Source organism: Elephas maximus, chromosome 9, assembly GCF_024166365.1.
Source record: "Elephas maximus indicus isolate mEleMax1 chromosome 9, mEleMax1 primary haplotype, whole genome shotgun sequence".
Classification (NCBI taxonomy): Eukaryota; Metazoa; Chordata; class Mammalia; order Proboscidea; family Elephantidae; genus Elephas; species Elephas maximus.
This window is the reverse complement of record NC_064827.1, coordinates 84,171,225-84,197,979: the sequence shown is the minus strand read 5'-3', so window position 1 is coordinate 84,197,979 and position 26,755 is coordinate 84,171,225. Positions and strand designations below refer to the sequence as shown.

Genomic DNA, 26,755 nt, shown 5'->3' with positions numbered 1-26,755 from the left:
GGTGGTGACATTGGATACCCTTGTGAGTCGCTTGGCCTCATGGGCCACTTTTCTGGCTGTAAAATGGGTACAGGCTTGCTTCCCAGGCTCTCCCCTCTGCGAAAGAGATAAAGAGACAAAGAGGGGCAGGGAGCTGCCCAGTTCACTCAGCCTGTTCCAAATTCCCAGATGCACTAAGCTTGGCCCTGGAAGACGGGGTAAGCTTGGCCCTGGAAGATGGGGTGGGAGGAGAAGCTTGGAGTCAGAGGGTCAGTGTCTGGGTCACCCCCTTGTTGCCCTTTGAGGAGTTTTTCCTCTGAATGAGCTGCTGCGCACCTCACCCTCCCAGGCAGCAGGGTATGAAGACATCCCGGGGACCTCCACTCCAAACCAAATCCAACCATCTTGCCCTCAAGAATCCCTGCATTTATTATATGTTTCTGATTCTAAAAATATATATTTTAGAAAATTCAGAGAAGTAAAAAGAAAAAATGCTTACTCCCACCCAGAAATAACCACCATTACTTTTGTGAGGTAGATCCTTCTAGTCTTATGCATATATTTACTTCCCAATCATAGCTGATGCATTGTCCTGTGTCGTGGAAGAGTCTGTTTCTCCTATGGCTTGTATGGCATCAAGAGTCCCCTGATTTATTTCATCATTTGGTCCTGGTGGGGACTTTGAGTTAGTTCAGTTTGGCAGTGTAATCAGTGCTTCCATAAACATTCTTGTATAGAAATCCCTGTCCACAGCTCTGTTTCCTTTTGATGAATTCCTAAGAGTGGGATTGGCCGGTCAAAGGGCATGAACGTTTTCAGTGCCCTTAATATAAACTGCCCAATTATTTCGTGCCTGTGTTTGTCAATGCTTGGCCTTGTGCCCAGACAGGAAACCTCCCGGCATGTGCTCAAGCTGCCCAGGTGGGTTCCCAGGGGATGTAACTTTCTGGGACCCCAATGCCCACAGACACCTGGGGTTTGGCATAGGCACATAATAGATGTGCAAGATATGTTTGTGGAATGTGTGGTCTGGTCCTGTCCCCTCATTTTACAGATGGAGAAGCCGAGGCCCAGTGGGTATGGGACTGATTGTGGGGAGGCTGGTGGCATTGCCAGGGCTGCTAACAGCAATGCCACCTCTGTGAGGACTAAGGGCCGAGGCTAGGGCAGTCCTCAGCAGTGGGTTAGGTGTGGATGTTCACTCATCCATTCTACAAATGTTTTTAAAATGCCTCTCTTGACCCTGCTATTAACCTCTAGGCTCCCTCTTCTTTGCCTTTCTGACTTCTGGAAAAAGCAGCTGAGGCTCCCTAACCCCACTGCCTCTCCATCACTCAGCAGCCTCACTTCTACCCTGACCTCTCCCGAGACAGTGGGCACCAAGGTTGCCAGTGGCTCCAGCTGACCAGGCCAGTGGACAGGTGCTCTGTCTGGCATTTATCACTCTTGATCCCTTGCTCCCTACTTTTTTTTTCCCCCTGTCCCCTTACCCTTTCATCTTTGCTTTAGAATAATTGTTGACCATTTGGTTTCATATAGATGATTTTTAAAAGATGCACAGTACTCACTGCTAATATTCTTTATTTTATGAGCCAATCTGTTATTTAGCTAAAGGGTGCCTCCCTCCTTTTTGAATTTCTGTAGACCCCGACCCTGGTGACTCCATCTCCAGTTCTCCCCCACCTCTGACCATTCCTCCTCTGCCTCCTTTCTGCCTGTATCTACTACCCATGGTAGCTGTAGTGCTGGAAGGAGATAGTGCGGGGAAAGGTTCTGGCAGGCGTAGCACACTACACTCCCCCTACCAACCTTAGCCTAGCACCAAGCACACAACACAACACTCAGGACTTCCAAATAGGCACGTACACCCAGCACGTGGACACCATTCCAGTACTTACGAGTACTGGCCAGCCCCCGGCACCCGTGCCTTACATCAGTTACCTAATGTGATCCTCTCAGCAACTCCTTAAGGAAGTGCTTTCCATTACACGTATTTTCCAGATGAAAAAACCGAGGCTCAGAGAGGGTAAGCAACTTGTCCAGGGCCACAAGGAAGGGCTGAACTGAATTCAGGGCCTGGCTTTACCTTCGGCTTCGTCACAGATCAACACGTACACAACTCAAGCCCATATAGTGTACGTACAGCCACATACCACACACACCCACACACAGCCGCACACCCTCTTCTCTGGCCCCGCCTCTTCTCCCGGCCCCGCCCAACGGCTCCAACCTCGCTGTTCCTCCAGGGCCCCGCCCCTCCGCGCGGTGGGCCCCGCCCCCGGCCGGGCCTCGCCTCCGGCCTGACATCAGCAGGGGCCGGGCTGCGGGCCCAGAGCGCAGGCAGCGCCGAGCTGCGCGGGCCGCGCTGCCGCCCCCGCCGAGCGCCGGGCTGGCCTCCAGCGGCCGCGCCGCCCCGGGTCCCGCGCCGCGGCTGGCCGCCCGCGCCGCTGCGACCCGTCCATGGTGCAGCGCATGTGGGCCGAGGCGGCCGGGCCTGCGGGCAGCGCCGAGCCGCTGTTTCCGGGCTCCCGGCGGAGCCGTAGTGTGTGGGACGCCGTGCGCCTGGAGCTGGACGTCCCCGACAGCTGCTCGGTGGTGCTGCACAGCTTCACGCATCTCGACCCCGATCTGCCGCGCCTGGAGGTGGGTGAGCCAGGGTGGGCCCGAGCCAGCCCCGATGGGGGTCGCGTCTGGAGCGGACTGACACACAGGCAGAGCGAGGCTGACGCGGGCTAGCAGCGGAAGGGGGCCCATCCCTCCTTGGTGGGTCACCCCCCTTCAGAATAGGTGTGTCGAGGGTCGTTCCGCAGAAATCCACTTCCTTGCTCAATCCCAAGACAGCAGAGTGGGCATGGGGGCTGCCAGCACCCCGGTCCAATTGTTTAGGGGCCAGAGCTGGGTTTTCGTGCCCCCTCCTCAATACCGTATCAAGGCCTGCTCTTGCCAGCCCAAGCGTGCCTACCGGAGCTCCTACATCACTGGAGTAGACCTTTTCCCGCGGTGCTGTCACTGTTTGCGTCTGTGGCCCCAGTACTGCCTGTGAACTTCCCGACTGCAGGGGTTGGGTCCTATTTCACCTCCCTTGCCAGGGAGGGGCCAGCACCCGGCATGTCAGGCTTTCCGGTAGCAGACAGTGGTTAGGGTGGCAAAGCCCTAGAATCCTCAGAGGCGATTGGGACCCTAGGGGCCTTCCCAACAGCCCCCTTTGGGGCCAACGTGGATCTGATGATGAGGGAGACATCAGGGTTGCTGGGGGCGGGGAGGGAAGGGGGAGACACAGAACTCCAAAATGTGGGGCCAGGTGTCCAGGCTGAAGGGGACAAGGTCCTCATTTCTGCTTGATTAGAAAATGCGCTGACACCCTGAGTTTTTAAGGATTTGGGAGGATTCGGGCAAGAGGGAGTGTGTATGTGCCTGTCAGGGATGGGGGCGGTAGGAGCCGGGACTCTTGTTTGTAGTGAGCCCTGGGCAGGGGGATCCAGTGAATGGCCTACCACCTCCAGCCTGAATCGCTCCTGGCTCCCTTACAACAGAGGCAGCAAAATGCAGGGCAGTGCCTCTTACCTGCCCTGCGTGGGTCCTAGACAGAGGGCTGACGGAGGCCACCCCTGGCCAGGGGGTTCAGAGCAAATTTAGGCTCTGTCTGGGCCAGTCCTTAACAGTGCTGCTCCTGGTCCCCGTGCTGCTTAGGGCCCCTTGGTGCTCCTCCAGCCCCTTCATTACTGCAGGCCACGGTGCATTGTAATAGCTGTGTTTGTTGGCCTCCTGAGAGCCTGGGTCCTGTGCGTGTATCTCTAGTGCCTGGACAGGGCCTGGATGTGTATTTGCATAGGGATAAAGCATGTTTCCCTGTCCAGCTTGGGGAGTGGGCAGGAGGTCGGGGGCTCTTGGACAAGAAGCATCCAGGGCTCTTAGAGGGGGTACTCAGGCCTGGGAGACCCTTTACTCCTGAGCTAGGCAGGTGGCAGGGCCAGACATGTTCCCATCCCTCATTTACCCAGAGCTCTGGTCTTCGTTGGCAGCTGGAACAGGCCCCCAGGGGAGTGGGGTGGGAGGCCCAACACCAGCCCAGAGCTCATCTGGCTTTCATTATGTCTGGCAGCCGCTCGGACATAATGTGTGCAGGGAGGGTCTGGCCTGAACTCACACGGGCCCAGCAGGTTCCTGGCCAGAGTGGGTGGGACTCGGCTGCTTTCCTCTCTTCTCCTTTTGTCTCTCTGTCCATCTACACCCTGAGGAATCTGAGGGAGAGGCAGGTCTGAACTCCTTCCCTGCTCAGGGATCTGCCTTCCTTCTCTCTTGCTGCTGCTCTCCCTCATCTGTCCTTGGTGCTGGGATCCAGGCTGTGGCCTGGGATCCAGGCCGTGGCCGCTGTTTAGAAATCAAAGGGAAGCTTCTGGCTGGGGCAGGAAAGCCAGGGTCCTGGCAGGAGAGAAGGCCACTACCGGAAACCAAACACAATGACCATTTACTATGGGCCCAGGGGAGGGGGCGGGGAAGTCCCTGTCCCTCCTGCCAACAACCCTCTCCCTCCCATACTGAGGCTGATTTCCTGGCTGCTATATCGTGCTAGAGCTCAGCAGCGCTGCTCGTTGCTCTGCTCGTTGTCCCTGTCCCCTCTGGGAAACCACCAGGCTCTGTGTGCCTTCCCTACCCCCAGCCCTATTTCCCTACCAAGCCTCCGCCCAGTCCTTGCCTCTCTGGGCTGCCAGATGTTGTTGCACATCTGGGCATCCGCTCTTCCTGGTGATTCTAACCAAGCAGGACCCAGCTTGTCCTGGGCAGTTCTGTGCTTTCTAGAGGTCACAGAGGTCCATGTCTCCGTGTCCAGGCAGGCCACTACCGTAGCCAGGTAAGAGGTGTTCTCAAGTCTGTAGCACGTGCTGGCTGCAGGCACTATCAGCTCATTCCATAGGGCTTAGCCAGCCCTACAGAGCAGGTGCCAACCTACTTTATAGGAAACCAAGGGTCAGAGAGGCCAAGACCCTGACCTAAAGGCATGCATGGCAAGAGATGATGTAGCCAGGATTCAGACACAAGCAATGTTCTTCACTGGAGCCTGCTGTGAGCAGAGCTTGTGGGCATCAGAGAAGGATAGGGCTGAGCTCGCTGTCAAGGGAATTGTAAATGCATGGGCAGGACTAGGCAGCTGTGGGAAAACAGGACCAGGCCCAGGCAGCCCATAAGCCCCAAGGGTTGGGCAAGGGGTAGGCCTATGACTCCCATGTCCCATCATTTCCTCCCCTGGCCTCCTTTCTGGTTGTCTGCTCTCTTGGCCTTACTGTGTTCTGGTCTTCAGCTTAACCCCCAGAGCTCATTAGCACCTTTGACAGTGGAGGCCCAAGATGGGTGGCCTAAGTAGTGTGTCTTTGCATGTGTTTGTAAGTTTTATGACATGGAATCTGTTTTGTAATCTTTGGGGAGGACCTTTTCTTGGCTGACTCCAAAGGCACAGCCTCCAGGAGCTTCAGGGACTGTCATGTTCAGGCAGGGATTGTCTCTGGTACCCCTTTCGTTTCACTCCTCTGGGGTTCCTGAAGAAGATGGTGGCAGCCAGGCTGGCTGGCACTGGGTCCTTGTTCATGGAGAACAGGCCAGGAGCCTTTAGGTGGGGAACCCTTAGGCATACTGGGGTATTTCCCACGAGGCTCAGGGTGGCCCTGGGACAGGAGTGGGTGGCAGGGCAGTGCTGGGAAGTGCTGGACTGCTCAGTGGCAGGGCTGGGAGCCGAGCCTTAGCCTGGAGGTTGGCTGTTTCCAGGCTCTGCTTGGGAGCCCGTTGCCTCTCCTTAGCCTGACCCTGTGCTGGGGAGAGGGGTTCAGGGCCGATTCTGCACTGGCCCTCAGCAGGCATCAAAGGAGTGAGTGGGACAGTTTCAGGAGGTTGCACCCACCTGTTGGAGGTCTAGTTCCCAGGGGCTGCTGGCTGGCTGCCCAGACAGCTCCCACGGTGTGGCTCTGTGTAGTGTGGCCACCCTGTTCCAGGTCAGCTCCAGCCCTGCAGATCCAGAAACGCCATGTTCCCGGACACGCAGGCCCAGCGAAGCAGCTCTCCGCAGTCCGATTCAGAAGGGATGGAAGTTGAAACCTGGGGCCTAGTGTAGGAGTTGTTGAGTGGGATGGGAGCCAGAAGTTTGCTTGGTGAGCACGGCAGGACAGGGAAGGAGCGAGGGACTGCATTTGAAGAGTTACTGGCTGTGGGTGCTGCGCTGGCACTTTCCTCTCCGCTGTAGGAGCCATTCAGTCTTGTGTAGCCTTCCCTCAGATGCGTCTAGAAGCATGTTGTCATTTTGAACGAGGAGGCTGTGTGGGGTATGGTGGTCAAGGGCCTGGGCTCTAGAGGGAAAGGAGCTGCTGCATCAAAATGCTGGCTTGGTCCTAGACCTGCTCCAGCCCTCCAGGCCTTAGTCTCTTCATCTGTAAAATGGACATGATGCTTGTTCCTCCTTTTAGGATTCTGGGGAGCACTGATGAGACAAGCAGTGTGACAAGCAGTCCACTCAGTGCCTGGCCCAGAGTCAGAGCCCAGCAGGCCATGGCTGCCACAGTTGTGCTTTCTGACTGGATGCCAGTGGCCCTGGTGTTTGGTACCTTTGTCAGTACTGGTGAGAGGAGTGTCAGGCCTGAGCCTGTGAAGCACCCAGTGCCCTGGGCTCCTGGAACACCTAACTTGGCCTGGCTAGAGCACACTACTCCGCCCAGTCAGCACACTGCTTCCAAGGCCTGGTTCCTGCGGCTGACCCCAGAGCCCCTGGCAGCTATTTGTGGAGCCCAGTAAGAGCCAGATCTGGGTGTGTCCCCACAGGACATGGGAGTCACAGGCCTGGGTTCAAATCCCTGGACTGTCTGCCACTTCCTGGCTCCATGACCTGGGCAAGTTCCATAACCTGTCATTTCCTCATCAGTCAGGTGGTGGTGGGAGGGTAAAGTGCAATGAATGTATGAAGGGCCTGGTACCCAGGAAGTGCCCGACACACGCTGGATGCTATTGTTGGTGGTGTTGGTGTTGGGTTCTGGCCCTGAACTGGTCTCTCCCAGACCCTTTCGGGACCCGGCCACCCTCCTCTTCAGGCGGCATCAGCCACGCCCCTACCCAAGCCCAGTGGCCTGCTTGCCTGACAGCCAGGAGCCAGTTGTGAAAGGAAAGGGCAGGTGGTGGAGAGGGGTTTGATCTCTCTCCTCCAGCTTGATCCATGCTTTTTTTATCTTCTTTAAAAGCTGAAGTGGCGAGTAGCTGGACTCAAGCTGGGGGTAGGGTTCTTGGGGAGATGGTTGGCCTCTCTGGGGGCTCAACAAGCTGGTCGCCAAACTCCAGTTTCTGGGGTCGAGCTCACTGGCTGCCTGGCAACCAGGCACCTTGTGTAGCTCCTGGCCAAGGCTGCCTCTGTGGGCTATGGTGTCTGGGGACTGGGAGTGTGATCTGCCTCCATTCAAGGCTGTTCTTCGTTCCGGTGTCCTGGCTGTACCCTCAGGCTCAGGGTGCAGGACACCTCCCTGGGGCAGGACACGGAGGACCATTCTCTGGACCATTCTCTGGACACCTGCTGCACACCGAGGACCATTCTCACTCCCTCGGGGTGCTTGCAGTCTAAAGTAAAAACCAGACATGGACTTGAGAGGTCTTGGGTTTCCACCTCAGCTTGGATACCCTCTACTTGACCCTTGGCCCTGGGCCTCAGTCTCAGCTTTGTAAAATGGGGAGTTTGCGTGACATCTGTAGGGTTCCAACTCTGTGAGCCTGGGATTCCATGGAGGGTGAGCCATTCGGTCCAATTTGTTTCATGTTTTGGTTTTGGCTTCTGCCTTCGAGCAAAAGGCTATTAAAAGGTCAGAAAGCTGCTGGGCTTGCTGCCCACCTGCAGTGCAGTAGGAAGACCCGCCCTCTCTAATGGTGCTGTTCCAGGCTTCCGGAGCCTCCTGGCAGGTTCTAGACAGGTTTCCCACTCAGGGTTGGTTCTTTGCTCCTAGGGGCTGCGGCGTGTCAGGTGTCACACAACTACCATGATGATGCCATCACCAGGTCCCACTTACTGGGTACTTTTGTGAGCCGTGTGCCGAATTCCAAGCTGGGCAAGCTGCATGTGTTTTCTCTCCTGACCTCTCACAGTCACCCTCTCAGAGAGTTGCTACTGCTCTCCCCATTTCTCAGACGAGCTCACTGAGGCCAAGGCTAAGGGGCTCTGGAAAGCCCTCCATGAGAGCTGGTGGGCCCTGGGAGGGGCCTCGTGTGCTTAGAGCTGCTGGTAGGTGCTGATGGTGGCTGAGTGAAGGCCCCAGCGTGACTTCTGGGTGACCCCATGGACCTGGGAAGCTGGCCAGTGGGTGTGGCAAGGCCCATGAGCCAGTGATGGCATGCATATGGAGGCTCTGAGGGGGCCAGCCTCTGCATCTGTAGCCCTGGAGAGTGGGATGAGGAGGAGACTTCCGGGCAGGCTTGGCCTCCCCCTCCCTCTGCTCTAGCCCACAGCCAGGTCTCCTTAGGAGAAGCTAGCCACAGCTGGAGGAGTCTGTGGGTCTGAAGGCCTGGCGTGGGGCTCCTGCTGGAGATGGCAGGGCTAGGGAGAAGCCCAGTAGGTCACTGCAGGCCTATTCCAAAAAAAGGGGTGGGATCGGACCCCTTCTGGCCCCCATTGTTCTACTTCAAGGGGGTCAAGTCTTGGTCTGTAGCTTCCTCCCTCTGTTAGCCAGAGACACAGCCTGTCAGCTGGCCTGTCACTATGAGAAGGCTGATCTGGTGACATGCTAACCAGACACCACCCAAGCCCTATTTCCCCTCCTTGTCCTCAGGCTCTGGCTATACTCCTGGGACAGTGGTGTGTGGAGTCACCCCAGGTGTCCATTCTGCTGGCCCCTCCTCATCAGGGCCCTGAGGGGACCAGAGCCCACACTTTCCTTGACCGAAGTGTGGAAGGGAAGGCAGTGTGTTCAGAGACATGGCTGCTGACTGGATCCCAGGGCCCTGGGGACATCAGCAGGTGCCTGCTGGGGGTAGGATGGCAGGATCGTCCCTGAGGACATAGCCAACCATGTGACATTCTTTTCCCAACAGTCAGCTCAGAGCAGTGGCTGCTGTGGTTGCCCCTCAGTGGGAAGGCATTTTCTCCGCATCAGCTATTTACTAAGCCACCCCACTCCTCCCCTTCGCTCCCCCAGCACTGCCAGAGCGTCCCTGGAGGGCCCGGCATTACCCAGATGGGCTATCTGCTCCTGGGTCTGCTCGCTGCCAGCTAACAGAGAGGGTGGCCCAGTGGCATGGGGTTGCCTGCAGGCACCAGGGCCCCATCTGTCCCATCCCAGAGCATCCTGAGTACAGAAGCCAGGGCTGTTGGCTGCTCCTTCTTTGACCCTGGAAGAGGGTGACAGCAGGGAGGGGATAGATCCCTCACGTTGCCACTTTCTGCCCATGGGGTCTGGGACCACTTGGCTTCAGAGCCCCCTGTGTCTGTCATCTCTCTGTGAGACAGTTTCAGCGGTGCCTGCACTCAGCATTGCCGTCACGGTCTGTTTTTGTTGCTGTTGCTGCTGCTGCTATTACATAAAGGAATCAGAGAGGACAGGGTTAGCTCCACACAGCTGGGAGCAGCCTTCCATCTGCGAGATGGGGTAGCGATGCCCGTCCAAGCTCTCCCGTCCCAGGCATGTGTGGTTCTCAGCGTCCCTCCCTGCCCCCCACCAGGCTGGCAGAGGGGGCCACGGCGGGGGGGCATGGGGATCACATGGCAGCAGTGCAGGGCCAGGCCAGCAGCTCAGCTGCAGGCTGAGGGCCATGGCTCCCTGACAAGCAGCTACTCAGACCTGCTGCGGGATGGGCGAGGCCACAGGCCCCAGCCTCTACTGTGGGTAGGCCTGTGTGGTTGGTCCCAGGCAACACTTCCATCTGGTGGCATCAGTGGAGCCCTGCTGGGAGCCAGGCATTGAGCTGGGCTCTTCAGGGGTCAAATGCAGGCACCCAGTGGTATGTGGGTCCCACACACTGCTGCTGGGAGATCGCCTGACTCCCAGAAGGGCCAAAAAAACCAAAGCCATTGCCATCAAGTCGATCCCAACTCATGGCGACCCCATGTGTTACAGAGTAGAACTCTCCATAGCGTTTTTATGGCTGAAATCTTCATGAGAGCAGATTGCCAGGCCTTTCTTCCTTGGCACTGCTGGGTGGGTTCAATTGCCCACCTTTTGGTTAGTAGTTGAGTGCAAATTGTTTGCGCCACCTGGGACCTTCCAGCTGGGACGGAGGGCAGAGACCCTTCAGCCTTTGCAGGAGGTCAGCTCCAATTCTGGAGGAGGTGTTGCGGCGGTTGGAGCCTGGTCCGGAGGGTGGACAGCTGCCTCCAGATGTTACCAAGGCCTCAGAAGCGTGTCTCCCTGAGGGGGGATTTTCTAGTCAGAAGTGGCATGTGTGAGGCAGGAAAAGGAAAACGAGCATCTGTTTCAGTTTTTCTGCTTCAAAAGCAGGAATTTCCCATCCTCGGTGGAAGGGCTGGACCTCTACCAAGTGTGGGTTGCGAGGTATGTATGAGTGTGACGGGTGTTGCTCGGGAGACTCTGCCTGTGGTTTCCCTGCTAGCTTCCAAGAAACGGGGCTGGTTCTCTCTTTGGAGGAGGCAGAGGGTCAGGAGCCGAGTGTTATTTCAGCCCCTTTCCTGTTGGTAAGAAGCCCAGAGTGGGAGGGCAGCCTCATGTCAGAGGAAATGACTTCCGGAGGAAGGTTCCCGGCCTCCCTGAGCCCTCTGAGGGGTGGGCAGAAGGCGAGAGGGCCACGCTGTCATCTCTGACCCCAGCTGTGTTGATGTTGGAGGGTACAGCCCACAGGACACTGGGCTTCTGAGCCCCCACCCAGAAAGCCCAGCTTACGCAGAGGGCCAGCGGGTCCCATGCCGAGGCTGCATTTGACCTGAACTTTCTCTGAGCTACACACTCACCCTGTGTTGGGGAGCTCACCCCCCATCCTAGCTGTTGGTATTGGCTGCGCCATTTATGACCCTGTGCCAGCCCAGCACTTCTCAGTTCCTCCCTGCAGCTCTCAGGGGTCAATATCTTTTCCCCCTCCTCCCCACTGCGAGCTCTTCTCTTCTCTGGACAGAGTAGGGGGAGAGGGGCTGTAAAGCCCAGGGCGGCCATGGCTTAACAGTGTAGCCACCGGGCCAGTCTGCCCAGTGGGAGGAATCGCTGCCTGCTAGAACAAGGGCCTTTCCTTTTGGCTGAGGAATCTGGGGAATAGCCAGAGGACTCCTCCCTCCCCTTGCTCTTCCAGTCAAGGCCCCGTGATTTTGTGGTTCCTTGAAATCTCCAGCCTTCAGCACCGATCTCGGTACTGTGACGTTTCACACCCTGCCCCATGCACGTGCTGACAGACAGGGAACTGGGAACTCCTCTGTTGCCCAAATGGGCACAGGGCATGAATGAACAGAAGGGGAAGGAAGTGGCCTCGGATGTGGCCACTGGGGACACCCCACACCTGCTCCGGGCCCATGATGCTGACTCCAGGGTGCGTTGGGTGACTAGGAGGAACTGCCCTCTTGAGGCTGGGCAGATTTGAAAGCAAGTGTGAGGGTAACCGTGGGGCCTCTGGTCCTGGGGAGGCGCCTTCTCTGAGGCCATAGCCTGGTGGATGCAGTTGGCTGTATCAAGGCCTTGGGATCCCAGCTTCACCATTTACCCTTAGCAGCATGATCTCAGACAGGTTGCTGGTCTCTCAGCCTCCACATACCCATCTGGATGACAATTTCACACCCCAAACTGTAACTGGTAGGGTGGGAAGGAAGGTGCTGGGGGCTGGTCTGCCCAGATGTTAATTCTCAGCTGTCAAGCTATCAGTTCATTTCTTCCCAGGCTGGACACCCATCTGTGCCTGATCGGGGGCACAGAAGGTTGTGGGGAATGTCCCTCTGTGGCAACGTCCAGGCAGACCCTTGATGTCCCCTGGCCCGGCCACCGGGCATTGTCTTTGCAGAGCTCCACGCAGGAGATTGGCGAGGAGCTGGTCAACGGGGTCATTTACACCATCTCCCTGCGCAAGGGGCCGGTGCACCATGCCGCCAACAAAGGCCAGCGCTGGCTTGGGGTGAGTGCGGGCACTGCAGGGTCTCCATACCCAGGGCCCCCCAGATGGCCAGAGATGGCCCAGGGCCCAGACGCTGTCCTGGTGGTTCCCCCAGGCTTCTTCCCTGGACTTTTCCTCTTGAATGGTCCACGGTTACTCCCAACGGAATCTGGCCGCCAATTCTTCCCTCCTTTCCCACGCCCACCGCCCAGCATCAGCTTTGACCGGGTACAAAGTCACTTTTCCCGTATTTGTAGGAACATTAGAAAAAGACTTTTATACTGTTTCACTTCATGTTAGGCCATGAGTATTTTTGCATGCTGCTACTGTTGTTAGTGTTTTAACTCCCCTGCCCCAGGTATCCCATGCAGCAGTCTGCTTGACTGTCCTTCCGCACCTTCTGCAAGCCTTACAAATTAGGCTTAGTAGGGTTGTGTAGACCCAACAAGGTCAGGGGCTCATGCCATGATATGTAGTTCTCTGCAACTTACAATCTCATGGAACACGTCACCGTGACCCCTCTAGGTCAGGAGCTGTGGCTTGACTTGACTGCAGAATATTCCAGAAGAGAGACTGGTTACCACAGTGATTCAGCATTTCACAGCTCTCAGACCTGGACCTGATTCCTTTCTGTTGCCATTTCAGCAGTGCTGAATATACAGCCCCGATATACTGATCCTGCCCCCCACCCCCCCAGGCTAGTCTCCCAGGAACGGGATTGCTGGGTTGAAGTATTATTGTCGTTAGGTGCCATCCAGTTGGTTCAGACTCATAGCGACCGTCTATGTAACAGAACGAAACACTGCCCGATTGTGCGCCATCCTCATAATCATTGTAGTGCTTGAGCCCATTGTTGCAGCCACTGGGTCAATCCATCTCGTTTAGGGTCTTCCTCTTTTTCCCTGGCCCTCTACCAAGCATGATGTCTCTTTCCAGGGACTGGTCCATAGGTATATTTAAAATTATAATTTTAGGTAGTGTCGGATTACTTTCCAAAACAGCCATAGCAGTTACATGGCCACCAGCAGTCTGTGACAGTCAATGCATCCCTGTACCCCACCTGGCCCCAGGTGTTCTCATTCTTTTAAATTTTTGCCAGTCTGGTATGAGGGTGGCTGGTGGAATCACAGTGTTCCTTTGATTTACAACTGCCTCCCCCTCCCCCCTCCCCGGGAAGGTGAGCCACCTTTCATTTGTTGAGCAGCCTTTTGGATTTTCTTTCCTGAGTTGTCTCTTCATAGCCTTAGCCCTGCCAGAGGGTCTTTCTCCCATCCTGTCCCTTTGTAGAATCTGAGGTCACTGTAGCCTGAGGTCCTTAAACTCCCTTTAATGTAAAAGAAAGAAAAATAAGCATCTGGCTTTGCAATCCAAAGGAAGCTCATGGGCGTGTGTTCACCCTGTGTACTGTCTTCAAGCTGGGGAGGGACTGCAGTTGCCGCAGACCCTCCCCCTCCATGTCAGGAGCAGACCAAGCCTCATCCAACAGAGAGGCAGTATCACACAGCACTAGCATTGGATGGCTCTGGGCTCTGACCTGCGTGGCCTTGAGTAGCCACTTGACATCCCCAACCCTCTGTTTTCTCATCTGTATAATGGGATGTTTTCCGAGGACTCCCTGTGATTATGCTCTTAACAGGCTCTTAATACAGGGAAATACTATGATAACTCAGCTAACAAAATGACTTGAAGGCACTAATATTTCCATCATTCCCCCACCTCAAGTTCTACCTTGAAAGGCAAGCACTTTTTTCTGCTGGAGGCACTTATGTCACATAAGTGACTGAGGGCCTGGGAGTTCCTGGTCTGAACTCTAGCCCCCGACCCTTCTGGTGGTTCATGGTGCTGCCGTTGACTGTGTCCCTCCTTTATCCCACCCCAGTATGAAAATGAGTCAGCCCTGAACCTGTATGAGACCTGCAAGGTGAGGGCAGTCAAGGCAGGCACGCTGGAGAAGCTAGTGGAACACCTGGTGCCTGCCTTCCAGGGCAGCGACCTCTCCTACGTCACCATCTTCCTGTGCACCTACCGAGCCTTCGCCACCACCCAGCAGGTCCTGGACCTGCTGTTCAAAAGGTGAGCTCCCTGGCACAGTGGCTACTCTGCCACCTACTAGCTGCTAGCTCTGTGTCTTGGGAATGTCACTTCATCTCTGTTCACTAAAAATTGGGCAAGAGGACCAGCCTCCTCTGGTTATTTTAAGGACTGAATGGGATAAGCCATGGAAAGAGCTTACACAGAAGCTGCACCTGTGGAAAAGGCTGCTGGAGGGGCTGGGGTCGTTCATGTTTCTTATTTTCCTCTCCCCAACAATGAAGCTCTCTGTCTCACCCTCACGACCCTATGGACTTGGGCAAACCTGTTTTCCCATTTGTAAAGGAGGTTTGAGATTCTATCTAGTGGGTCCCTGTCCCTGGTGTAGACAGAGCAGGGATCCCCAAGGGCTGGCAGAGAGTTTCCAGGCCCACTCTGATATCAGGGAAAATGCTGGTTGGTTTCATTCATTCAGCAAGTATATATCATGCAGACCAAAATCCCTGCCCTCCTGGGCTTCCATTCTAGTCGGGGGGTCAGACAGTAACACTAGACATCGTAAGCAGGTACGGTAGATGTGACGCCCTCACGGCCTCCTCTAGATACGGATGCATCCTACCATATTCTGATGAGGACGGCGGACCCGAGGACCAACTGAAAAAGTGAGTAGATTTTGGGTCTAGGAGGAGAGGAACCGCTGATCTCCATGGAAGAGTGGGGGGTCTGTGCGAGGGCTGGGCAGAACCCTGTGTCCCACACATCTTAGGATTCCCCCTAGAGGAATGGATTCTGGGGGCTTCCCCCTGCAGGAGGAAAGCAGTCAAAGAGCTGTGGATAGAGCCCCAAGGGTCGTGGGGAGCAGTGGGAGGCTGGAGCCTCAGACCCTGACAGAATCCATCCCTACCACAGTCCCATCCCTGCTCTGCTCTCCAATCCCGGCCCCAGAGCAGGAGGCGTGCTGAGCAATCTGCTCCCAAATCTCATGAACTTCGGTTGTGGTGCTAGCTGCATGTAGGGCTGGGGTGGCTGTGCCTCTGCCCTTTGGGAAAATAGTGTCAGTGGGAAGAGGAGACCCACGGTGCACATAAAGCATAAGACAGCAGGTTGGCCCACAAGCTGCAGGGTTAGGTGCCATGAGGGCCCTGGGAAGGCTGAGGCAAGGACAGGCTCTGTTTGTTCTCTCATCCGTCAGATACTCATGTAGCACCCACTGTGTGCCAGCACCCTGCAGTGAACAAGCAGACACAACCCCTATCTTCCCTCGTGGAGTTACTTTCCTGTGGGATGGAGCCCAGGGAGACAGTATGTCAGGCTTCCCTCAGTTAGGGGAGAGTTGGTCAGACCATTGATCAGGAGCTTTCTGGGATTGAGGCTCTCTGTTAGCTCCCTGCTTGGTGGCCAGGTCTGCCACTGCCAGGACAGCCAGAGTAGGGTTGGGAAGTGGCACAGGGCTGGCCTCTGTAAGGCAGAGATAGGTACAGGGGTGCCTCCGCAGGGGTGCCATGGGAGGACAGCATGGAAGGGAGACTGGGCCTCTGACTATGCTGCCTGCCTACCCGCAGTGCCATCTCCTCCATTCTGGGCACCTGGCTGGACCAGTACTCTGAAGATTTCTGTCAGCCCCCGGACTTCCCATGCCTCAAGCAGCTGGTGGCCTATGTGCAGCTCAATATGCCTGGTTCAGACCTGGAACGCCGTGCCGACCTTCTCCTTGCCCAGCTGGAGCACTCAGAACTCACTGAGACAGAGCCAGAGGGTGAGGAGGATTGGGGGTGGGTGCATGTGAATGTATGAGGAGGGACACGGGGCTGGACGGTACAAGAAGGATATTCCAGACAGCAGTGTTGGGCCAGAGCTAAGAGTAACCCCAGACCACTCATCTGATGGCCTGTGGTCAGGAAAATTTCCTGGGGTGGTGTTCATAGGCTTGGGCTTCTCTTAATGGTGATGGAACGTTTTCTGCCTTTGGAAAGGCACAAGATGGTAATCATGTTGGTGAATATTTCTTCTCCTCCAGCTCCAGCGCCAGTTCTACCTCCAGCTCCAGAGCTAGTGCCAGCTCCAGCACCAGCTCCAGAAATAGAACCAGCTCCAGTACCAGGTTCAACTCCAGAGTTAGAGCCAGCACCAGTTCTAGAGCTAGAGCCTGCTTCAGCTCCAGCTCTAGAACCAGCTCCAGCACCAGCTCCAGTTCCAGTTCACACTCCAGCTTCAGCCCTAGCTCTATCTCCAGCTCTATCTCCAGTTCCAGCTCCAGCTCCAGCTCCAGCTCCAGCTTCAGCCCCAGCCCCAGCTCCAGCTCCAGTTTCAGAGCTCGAGCCAGCACCAGCTTCAGCACCAGAGCCTTCCTGCCCATCCCCTGTGACGACGGAGAATGGGCTGAGTGAGGAGAAGCCTAACCTCCTAGCATTCCCTCCAGAACTGGTGGCAGAGCAGTTTACACTGATGGATGCGGTGAGCAGCTGGGCTCCATAGGGCAAGGCTCCCTCTGGCATCTGCTGCCCCAGACCTGCCATTCCCCGACCTGGAGTCCAGTGATCTGGGTCCAAATCCCAGCTCTACCACTAACCAACTAAGTGACCTGGGCAAGTTTCTTACCCCCTTAAAGTCTTGCTTCCCACCTTTGGACAGCAACCGTGATGCGCACAGTGTCGTGACGATTGAATGAGATAGAACAAAGAGAAAGCTTGGTGAGGCCCTGGCCCATTATGGGGTAGAGAGGTGCTCACTGGTGTGCAGCTAGGCCCAAGGGTCATACACCCATCTGCCCAGGCCTCACCAACCTCCGCATTTATTAGACACCTGACATGTACTAGACTCTCTGGTACACACCCAAACAAAGCCCCTAGTTGTTGTGCCCACAGGGAATGTGTGTCTGAATGGGGAGACAGATCAGAAGTCATCAGGGTGGGCAGAAGATGTCACCTTCTGGTACTTGATTAGTGAGCATGGCTGAGCGAAAATGCCTCTCTTCCTGCTATCATTGGATCCTGGGTCCCTTATGCACTAGGCTCCCTGAGTGAGCAGAGAACAAAACCCAGAGACCCTCACAAGGTTTGAGCCATATCCTTAGCTTCTTGAACTCCAGCTCAGACAACCAGGCCCCAGCCTGGGACTTGGGGGGAGTGCAGGCTGTACTGGGGCAGGCGGGGCCAGTGACACTTCCCATCCTCCTCAGGAGCTGTTCAAGAAGGTGGTGCCCTATCACTGCCTGGGCTGTATCTGGTCCCAGCGGGACAAGAAGGGCAAGGAGCACCTGGCACCCACCATCCGCGCCACCGTCACCCAGTTCAACAGTGTGGCCAACTGTGTCATCACCACGTGCCTGGGGGACCGGAACATGAAGGCCACGGACAGGGCTAGGGTAGTGGAACACTGGATCGAGGTGGCCAGGGTATGCTGTGGGGGAAGCCTGGGGGACCTCTCTCCCCAGTCCTGCACATTTCCTCTTTGCTTTGATCGTCTCTCACAATAACAGCCTGTGGTCTAAGCCAGGTCTTTCTTCCACGGAGCTGTTGGGTGGGTTCGAGCCAGCAACCTATAGGTTAGCAGCCAATCCCAAACTGCTTGTGCCACCCAAGCTCCAAGCTCCTTCCTCAGATGGAGCTAAAAATCCTCCTCCCTGAGAGTGTAACCCATTGAGTGCAGGGTGTGCCCTCAGAGGCTCCTGGGCACCTGTCTCTTCCCGGAGGGGAGATGTCAGCTGAGTGGGAGGAAGCTGGAGCAGGCCGGAGCCCCAGCTCATTCTTTTTCCTCCCCAGGAGTGCCGAATCCTCAAGAATTTCTCATCTCTCCATGCTGTCCTTTCCGCTCTGCAGAGCAACTCGATTCACCGTCTGAAGAAGACGTGGGAAGAAGTTTCCAGGTGGGCAGGCTCTCTGTGTAGGAGCTCCACGGTGGGCTTATGACCTCCCACAGGGCTGGGCACTAGACTGGCTCCCCAGTGAGCCGGGATAGCTGGGAGGCAGCCATCCTGGGGTCAGGGATGGGACTGCTAGGCCTGGTCTCCAAGTCTCTGTGTGACCTTAGGGCCAGCAGTTCTGCCTCAGGCCTTGGTTTCCAGATGGATTAGATACAGGGTTGAGCCACACAGATTTTCTATTTTTTTACTTCACCACAACCCAACTATTGGTTCAACTGAAATCAAACTGGTCAAAGCAGAGCTACTCAGTTGAATTGAAAGTGGGAGACCCCAATTACACCAACAGGAGCACTCACCTCCCCAGCCCCATGGCACCCCTTAGAGCTCATCCAGGCACTTTGAATACTTTGGGTTCTAAAATATAATGGACTTGTACTCACACCTCTCTCTACCATTCCCAACTTTCTCCTTCCTTGTTTGCTTTCCCCACAGGGAAAGCTTCCGAATCTTTCAAAAGCTGTCTGAGATCTTCTCAGATGAGAACAACTACTCACTGAGTCGGGAGCTGCTCATCAAGGTAAATGGGAGGCTGGCGTGGGGGGTGGGGTGCGTGGGGCAAGGCAGGTGAGGAGTTGTTAGCTTCTCCCTGAAGGTTTTTATGAAAACTTCCAGGCGTGTATTCTCTGGGTCATCAGAAGAGGGATCTATCTGGTTCCCAGGCATGTGGGGGGCAGTTGGGAGGCAGGAAGGCCCTGGTAGTAGTGGTAGTGGCTAGGTATTTCTAGGAGAGCTCAATCAGCTGTCAGAATTATCAGCTCACTGCCTTCTGTCCTGGCCCCTCCTGCTTGGACTGAGCTTCCTCCAGGCTATTGAGTGCGTTGGGTTGGGGGTGGGGTCCTTCCTTCTCTAAACCAGCCCAGTCTGTCCTCATGAAGCCAGACCCCTGCTGCTGTTTCTGTCTGCATCTGCACTGCTCATCCAAGGGAAGCCAGCTTGCCTGTAGCAGGAACAGGGACTGCAGGGGCTCCCCATGGGCCAGGGTAGCCAAAGGGCTGCCTGGCCTTGGGTCCTAGTAACTAGACCTGGGAGGCAGGTGTGCCTGCATTCTGTGACCCCTCACCTTACCCCTGGAGCAGACACTGCCCATCAGTCACAGCCTCAGGATACTCATCACACCATCTCTCTAGCAAAGACATTCTCATATGCCCCACGTGGCTTCTGAGAAGTATCTGGGTTGACTAACGACCATATCTGAGATGCTTCCATGTAAAAGAGGAGGCAAAGAGTAGCCACCCAGTGCTCCCGGGAGACCCCTTCTGACTGGAAAAACACAAGGGAGATGAAGCCTTTGGTATGGCCTCAGGCCCAGCCTAGGGGCAGAGACACCAGAGAGGCTGGAGCAGGCAGGAGCAGCTCAAAGGGGCCTTCTGGTCAGTGGCGGTGGGGGTGGGTGAAGGCAGTTTGGACAGGCTCAACTCTCCTCTGTCTCCCTTTGGGCCCTGGACAAGTCCCTGCCCCTGTCTGGTGCTGTTTCCTCATCTGGAAAATGGAGGTGTGACAATCATGAGGCACCAACCTCACCAGGTGGTGATGAGGTTCAAGGGAGAAAATAAATGTGCCTGAGCTTTGTGGAGGATACGCTGAGCGGAGGGCAATAGTGAGAACAGTGATAATAGTAATATAACCTTGAGTCCTCCTGAGGCCCTGTGAGGTACACAAAGTTTTCATCTGCACTTGCCAGATGAGGAAAGAGGCTCAGAGAGAGGCCAGCCCACTTACCCAAGGTCACACACTGTGAGAGGGTTGGAGCTGGAATTCATGTCTAAAATCAGAGTGCACTGGAGGTGGCACTAGTGCTGGTGTCGGCTGACTTGGGCTGGGTGTCCAAGACCCGAAGTCAGGGGTGTTGCAGGGGAAAGGGGCGAGGAGAGGAAGGCTTCACTGGCCTCATCCCTGATCCTGCAGGAGGGGACTTCCAAGTTTGCCACCCTGGAGATGAACACCAGGAGAGCCCAGAAGCGGCAGAGGGAGTTGGTGAGTGTGCGAGACTGGGGAGGGCAGGGGGCACTGGCCCCCTCAGGGACCCCCTGCTCCTCCAGCCTTCCCTCCTGTGGCCGCAGTGCCTGAAATGCCTCCATTGGACAGGATCTCCTCTGGGTCCTGAAAAGGCCAGGCCTTGACCAGCTAGGATCTTGAGAGGACGAGTTGCAGACAGCCAGAGCCAGGGCTTGGAAGGGCTGAGCACAGGCAGATATGGGGGTGAGGAGGGGCCCAGACCACACAACCTTTGTGATGTGCCAAAAACAGGTCCTAGGAGGTGACCAGAGGGGGAGTGGAGTCTGTGGAGGCCAGGAGAGAGACTTGGGGGAGGCAGCTAAGGGTCCCCAGGCTGCTCCAAGTGGGAAGCTTAGAGTAGGGGGCTAGAAGTCTTCAAGAGAGGGGCCTTCACGTGCACTGAGAGCCGGTGTTCATTTTCACCCCACCTCAATGCCACAGGGTGTCATCCAGGGCACCGTTCCCTACCTTGGCACGTTCCTCACTGACCTGGTGATGCTGGACACAGCGATGAAGGATTATCTGTATGTGAGTGAGCTGGGGGACCAGGGCGGGACTGGGATCCTGAGGCTTGGGAGGAGTGGGCCCCGTTGCTGAGTGCTGCTCTCTCAGCACTTGGCATACTGCCCCTGTGAGCTGGGTTATCGTGTCATCTTACTAATGAGTAAACACAGGCTTGGCATAAGCTGGAAACCCTGTGGCGTAGTGGTTAAGAGCTACAGTGGCTAACCAAAAGGTCGGCAGTTCGAATCCACCAGGTGCTCCTTGGAAACTCTATGGGGCAGTTCCACTCTGTCCTATAGGGTCATCATGAGTCAGAATCGACTCAAGGGCAATGGTTTTGGTTTTGCTGCTTTTGGCATAAGCCACCAGTCTTGGTGCCTTGGTCGGGAAAGCAGCAAAATGGCCTGCCTGCAAAGCTGCATAGGGTTTTAATTGAGCTGGATACAGCCCCTCCCTCAGGTAGGGGGCGTGGGTAGAAGAATGAAATGGGGCCCTCCAAGGTCAGGCAGCATGTGAGTGGCAGGGCAGTGCCTTACTGCCTGAGATCTCAGAGTCTCCATCTGTCATCATAGAGGGTTGGACTAGAAGGTCCCTGAGCCTCTGCTCTGGGTCCTCCCTGCCCTGGTGCCCAGAAGAACCAGGCCTAGGTCCTAATCCAGTATATGTGCATGTGATGCCCCCTGGTGGGCCCTTGCGGTAGTACAGCATGAGGGGTTGGGTCACTGGTAATGGCCTAGGTAGGACCTTTCTGATGGATGGTGGTGGTCTGCCTTCTAGGGGAGAATGATCAACTTCGAGAAGAGGAGGAAGGTAAGCAGCTGCAGTCCTTGCTGGGGGGTGGGGGGTGGGGTGGAAATCAGAGACACTCCCTGGCGCTATCCTCCTTCCTCTTAGATTTATGGGGAGAGCTTGATACACAGAGAAGGGAGAACTGACCCACTGAAGAATGGTTAGGGGGTTGGAATCAAGAACAGCTTCCTGGAGGAGGGGCTGTTTGAGCCTGGCTCTGAGAACGGGTAGGGGCTGAATGGGAGGAGGCGGGCCCACATAAATAGAGACCCACAGCCTGGGCACCCCACCTCACCCCCGACCCAGACCCCTCAGCACCCTGCCCTCCCCTCTGACTGCAGGAATTCGAAGTGATTGCTCAGATCAAGCTGCTCCAGTCAGCCTGCAACAATTACAGCATCGCCCCCGAGGAGCACTTCGTGGCCTGGTTCCGAGCCATGGAGCGGCTCAGTGAGACTGAGAGGTAAGACAGCCCAGGAACTGGCTGAAGGCAGGAGTGGGCTCTCCCTGGTGGTCCGCTCCGAGAGCCTGTGGCCATCGGCCCTTGGTTAGCATCAGAGCCTGTTGCCTGGACACACGGCCACAGGAGGGAGACCTGAGGGGTGGCTCCCGGAAGCCTCACAGCTGGCGTTCTGTCCCATAGTTACAACCTGTCCTGTGAACTGGAACCCCCTTCTGAATCAGCCAGCAACACCCTCAAGGCCAAGAAGAACACGGCCATTGTCAAGCGCTGGAGCGAGTGAGTGCCTTGGCCAGGGCGGGCAGGGGTGGGCTGCCCGGGGTCTGAGTGTGGGCTCAGGGATTCACAGCCCGGTGCTGGGATCCAGCTGCCCTGCTGACCAGCCCTGTGACTGGAGTCAGTCACCTTATCTCCCTGGGCCTCGGTTTTCTCCTCTGTGAAATGGGGTGATGCTAAATGATTTCAGACGGCTAGAGCAATGGGGTACTATTGACTGAGCCCTTGGCACAGTGCCTGGTGCTTGAAGTACAGTGGTAGCAGGGAGAGGGTGGGAAATAAGCCAGCCCTTCCATCCAGCCGCCAGGCCCCCAGCACAGAGCTCAGTACCAGCGGCAGCTGCCACTCCAAGTCCTGTGACCAGCTCAAGTGCGGCCCCTACCTCAGCAGTGGGGACACAGCCGAAGTGCTCAGCGTGCACTCTGCTGGCTCCTCCAGCTCCGACGTGGAAGAAATCAACATAAGCTTTGTCCCGGAGTCCCCTGACTGCCAGGAAAAGAAGGTGACTGCCTGCCCCTTCTCTCTGGCAGCCCTGCCTCAGCCCCTCCCCACCCCAGTGCCAGCGTTCCCCACTCTGTACCCATGAAAGGAATCAAGAGGCCCCAGCTTTAGAACAGAGCTTCTAGAAGCTTCCCTGCCCCAAGCTGGACACCAGCCTAGGGCGCCCTACAGGGTGCGGGGCTTCTGCTGACCTCGCTGTTCCCACAGTTCTGGGAGTCAGCCTCCCAGTCATCCCCAGAGACCTCCGGCATCAGCTCAGCCTCCAGTAGTACCTCGTCCTCCTCGGCCTCCACCACGCCCGTGGCCTCCACACGCACCCACAAGCGCTCTGTCTCAGGGGTCTGCAACTACAACTCCTCGCTGCCCCTCTACAACCAGCAGGTGGGCGACTGCTGCATCATCCGTGTCAGCCTGGACGTGGACAATGGCAACATGTACAAGAGCATCCTGGTGAGTGGCCAGGCGGTAACACACACTGAGTGACACCACCCTCCCTGCCCTCCTGGAGCTGATACTAGTGGGCTGGGAAGGGCAGTCAGTCAGCCAGGTACAGAAGTAAAGGAGACAGGGTGTTTGATGGCAATCAACGCTAAGGACCGTGGATGTCAGGTTGAGGTGGCACATTGAGATGGGATGGCCAGGGAGGCCTCACTGAGAAAGCCCCTGAGAAGCTTGGGAGGGAGGGAATAGCCCTGCAAAGCCCCGAGACGGGAGTGTGCGTGGAAGTTGGAGCAGTAAGGAGGCCAGAGATGAAAGAGCAGGGGCCAAGGGGGTAGAATTGAGGCCGGAGAAGTGTCAAGGGGCTGGGTTGCATCAGGCCCTATGGGCTTTCTCCAGAGTGAGATGGGGCTACTGGAGGTCAGAGCAGAGAAGGGACAGTGGGTGACTTTGGCTTCTCGTGGGGGATGGGCTGGTGCCAGGAGACACAGACAGATCAGTTGGGAGGCTGCTTTGCAGTCCAAGTTGGAGAGAACAGCCGCTGCCCAGGGTGGTGTCCGTGGTGGGGCAATAGTCAGATTCTGGATGTAGTTAGAGTCAAGTACCCCATTACACCCCCACCCTGCACTGCGTGTTTCTCAACGCCAGGAGCTACATAGTGTGGTTGTATTTAAACATCACTTGTATGACCCTTGGTCTAAGCCCTGCTTGAGCCCTGGCCCTTGGGGATGAGGCAGCTGAGGGTCCAGGCTGTGCTGACTACCACTTCCCCTGGAGCCCAGTGCAGGCTGGGGAGCAGGTATCTCGGTAGCTCCTCATCTTACATTCAGGACTTGGACTAGACACTGTCTATTCCGAGGGGTCACTGATACTCTTACCCTGGAGAGACTGGGCCAGGTAGGGGGTGGCAGTGCCCCAGGGGTCAAGCAGTTTCCTGAGGCTGGTGGGGGATGGTGGCAGGCTCTTGGAGGAGATGGGGGAAGGAGCAGTTGGAACGTCCCCCTTTTATTAGGTGGAGGTCTTCTCCAGGGAGTAGGAGGAGGTGGCAAGGCCCCCATGGACCCGTCACCTGACCGCGCCCGACCTGAGGCTATGAGTCTGTGCTCAGTGCTGAGTCGGCTCCCAAGGGTCCCGGGCCACTCCTCCCTTCAGGAGCCAGCTCCAGGGCCCTTACCTTGATGGCCTGTCCCTCACTCCCACTCCAGGTGACCAGCCAAGATAAGGCTCCTACCGTGATCCGCAAGGCCATGGATAAACACAACCTGGATGACGATGAGCCAGATGACTACGAGCTGGTGCAGATTATCTCAGAGGATCGAAGTAAGCGGGAGGGCTGGTCAGATGAGGGTGCTACGGTGGATGGGCTGAGGACTGAAGTAAGCCGGAGGGCAGGTCAGACAAGGGTGCTGCGGTGGATGGGCTGAGGACTGAAGTAAGCCGGAGGGCTGGTCAGATGAGGGTGCTGCGGTGGATGGGCTCAGTACACACCAGCCTCTAGGTTGGAGGCCCCCTGGCCCTAGAATACATGCCAACGGGGTAGGGGAGGCACTGTGCACACGCATGGACCTGTCCTGGGGCAGGGGGCAGAGGGAGGTCCACAGTAGCTGCGTGATCACCCTGTCATATGCCCTTCCCTGAGTGTGAACCAGGCAGTGGTTTGAACTAGATCCAAAACTAACATCATTGAGGAACCAAGAGTAAGGGGTTTTGTCCTGAGGCTGTGGGCAAGAGGACCCAGCCCATAGGATCAGCTCCTCTAGGGCCACCTCTGGCCAAGATAGGGAAGTTTATGCATCTCAAAGAATCATGACTGTTGTAGACTGAAGCATCAGATATGTTAGAATCCATGTGTTTATGACCCTGATAACAAACACCATCTCCTTGATCCCCTTTGGAGGCTCTAGGGACCCAACCCAGTGTTCTGAAAACTGGGAAAGGGAACAAATCAAGAGGAACAAGGGCACACTCAGAGGTGGAGAGCCTGGGCTCTGAGACCTTGGGCAAGTCCCTTTCACCCTCTGTGCCTGTTTTCTCACCCCAGAGTGGAGGGAACGGCAGTCAGTGGGTTAATCCACATATATACCTGGGAGCACATAGTACATGTGTGAACCATGACGGTTCACTGTAAATATTGCTGTCACCGTATTTTCTTTATGGTAAGCTGATCACCTACTCCCAGCCATTGGCCCAGACAGTTAGGAATGACTCCCGTGATCCCCCTTTCTCATCTTGCACCATTTTGGTTAGTTGGGCAGGGCAGGTGGGATGTCTCAGTGGGAATCTCTTTGAGTTTATCCTACTTGGAGTTTGTCCAGCTCCTTGGATGTGTACATACACATCTCCCTTCTCCTTTTGGGATTCCATAATGTATATGTTGGTCTGCTTGATGGTCTTCCCAGAGTTGCTTTTTAAACAAGAGTAGTTAGGTTTAATCAGTGCCTCTACAAGGCAGGTGGCATTTAGAGAGTCCTTGCTGGTCCTTGGACTGGATTGGGGGCCTCAGGTCTTTGGCTCAAGCCTGGCTTCCCAAGTAGTGGGGGTGTCAAATCCTTACCCTGGCCTGCGGCCACCTCTCAAGCACAGCTGACTGTCCCTCTGCCTGTCTCCCACCAGAGCTGAAGATCCCTGACAACGCCAACGTGTTCTATGCCATGAACTCTACCGCCAATTATGACTTTGTCCTAAAGAAGCGAACTTTCATCAAGGAGGCAAAGGTCAAACACGGGGCCAGCTCAACCCTTCCACGGATGAAGCAGAAGGGACTCAAGATTGCCAAGGGCATCTTCTAGCTAGGCCCTGGCACTGGCCAGCCACAGAGCTGCCCTCCCCAGGGTCTGGCTGGCCGGTTAGGGAAGCACTTACAGACTAGAGAGGCTCAGGGCAGGCAAGTGCCGCCCTCCCAACCTGCCAGCCCAGGCCACACTCAGACTCCAGTTTTACCACTCAACCTCTCCTGCTGCTGGGCATGACGCCTGCCAGTTGACAGGCTGACCTGGACCCCCGTGGACCACTCGCTGCCTTAGGTGCCTTCTGCTCCCTGGGAACCAGAGGACTACCTTACCTTTGCCAAGGAGCACTGCCAATGGGCGTGCTGCCCTACCCACCGCTGGCCACTGCCCTGTGTACACATCCCTCGCGCCTTTGTGGGTGTGGGTCACTGCCACCTGTGCCCATGGGCACCCCAGACCACCCGCTTACCCACTGGGTCTGACCACTGCAGTTCTCTCCTCATGCCCACGGACCTGCCTGTGACCCTCCCAGGGGTACGGCCCTGCCTCCCACCGCTCTAGCCTTTCTCAGGCTGCACCAAAGATTCCATCATCAGGGCCAACCAAGAGTAAGGGAGTTTCGCCCGTCCCCCTACCCAGCCCTCCCCCGGGAGAGGAGAGACGGACCCTCTTCGTGGATCACGCTCTTCACCCCGAGTGAGGAGGGGCCCAGCTGAGTCCCATGGATGTCAAATCTCACTTCACTGCAAGTGCCACACGCCGCTACTTCTGGGCTTTGAGACTGTGTGGGATGGGGGCTAGTGGGGAGGGAGGGCTCGGGGGAAAGGGAGGAGGAGGGGGATTGAATATTTGTATAAAGGCAAAAAACAATGTTTACCAATTGGGGAGGGGCAATATTTATTTGTTGTAAATAGCAAATGCTAGACTTGAATATTATATTAAAATCCCATTTCTACTACAGCCTGGGAGTTGCAGTTTTCTTCTTTCGTTTCCTGTGTCAGATCACGTGAGACACAGATTCTCTCATTCCTCCTTCAAATAAGAAATCTTGCACGGTCATCAGTTTACTTTATGCAGGAAAACCCCACAAGG

The 26,755-nt window shown here is 56.2% G+C and overlaps 1 protein-coding gene across 6 annotated transcripts in view; it reads left to right on the top strand.

Moving 5' to 3' along the window:
* The window catches only part of RALGDS (ral guanine nucleotide dissociation stimulator), a 53,259-nt gene extending 26,793 nt beyond the window's left edge, over positions 1-26,466 (top strand). For 3 of the 6 annotated variants that reach the window (XM_049895870.1, XM_049895869.1, XM_049895872.1), the window contains exons 2-18: positions 11,929-12,039; positions 13,898-14,091; positions 14,616-14,711; positions 15,612-15,805; positions 16,067-16,503; positions 17,228-17,443; positions 17,811-17,914; positions 18,404-18,488; positions 19,877-19,945; positions 20,408-20,494; positions 21,248-21,280; positions 21,601-21,722; positions 21,903-21,998; positions 22,296-22,497; positions 22,704-22,946; positions 24,140-24,254; positions 25,548-26,466. In XM_049895870.1, coding sequence (XP_049751827.1) covers positions 11,929-12,039; positions 13,898-14,091; positions 14,616-14,711; positions 15,612-15,805; positions 16,067-16,503; positions 17,228-17,443; positions 17,811-17,914; positions 18,404-18,488; positions 19,877-19,945; positions 20,408-20,494; positions 21,248-21,280; positions 21,601-21,722; positions 21,903-21,998; positions 22,296-22,497; positions 22,704-22,946; positions 24,140-24,254; positions 25,548-25,723 — 2,580 coding nt within the window. In that variant the 3' untranslated portion in view covers positions 25,724-26,466. Of the gene's footprint in view, positions 1-2,399; positions 2,623-11,928; positions 12,040-13,897; positions 14,092-14,615; positions 14,712-15,611; positions 15,806-16,066; positions 16,504-17,227; positions 17,444-17,810; positions 17,915-18,403; positions 18,489-19,876; positions 19,946-20,407; positions 20,495-21,247; positions 21,281-21,600; positions 21,723-21,902; positions 21,999-22,295; positions 22,498-22,703; positions 22,947-24,139; positions 24,255-25,547 lie in introns of those variants that run through there. The other 3 variants (XM_049895868.1, XM_049895871.1, XM_049895867.1) reach the window with 3 other exon arrangements.
* Positions 26,467-26,755: the final 289 nt, after the last annotated feature.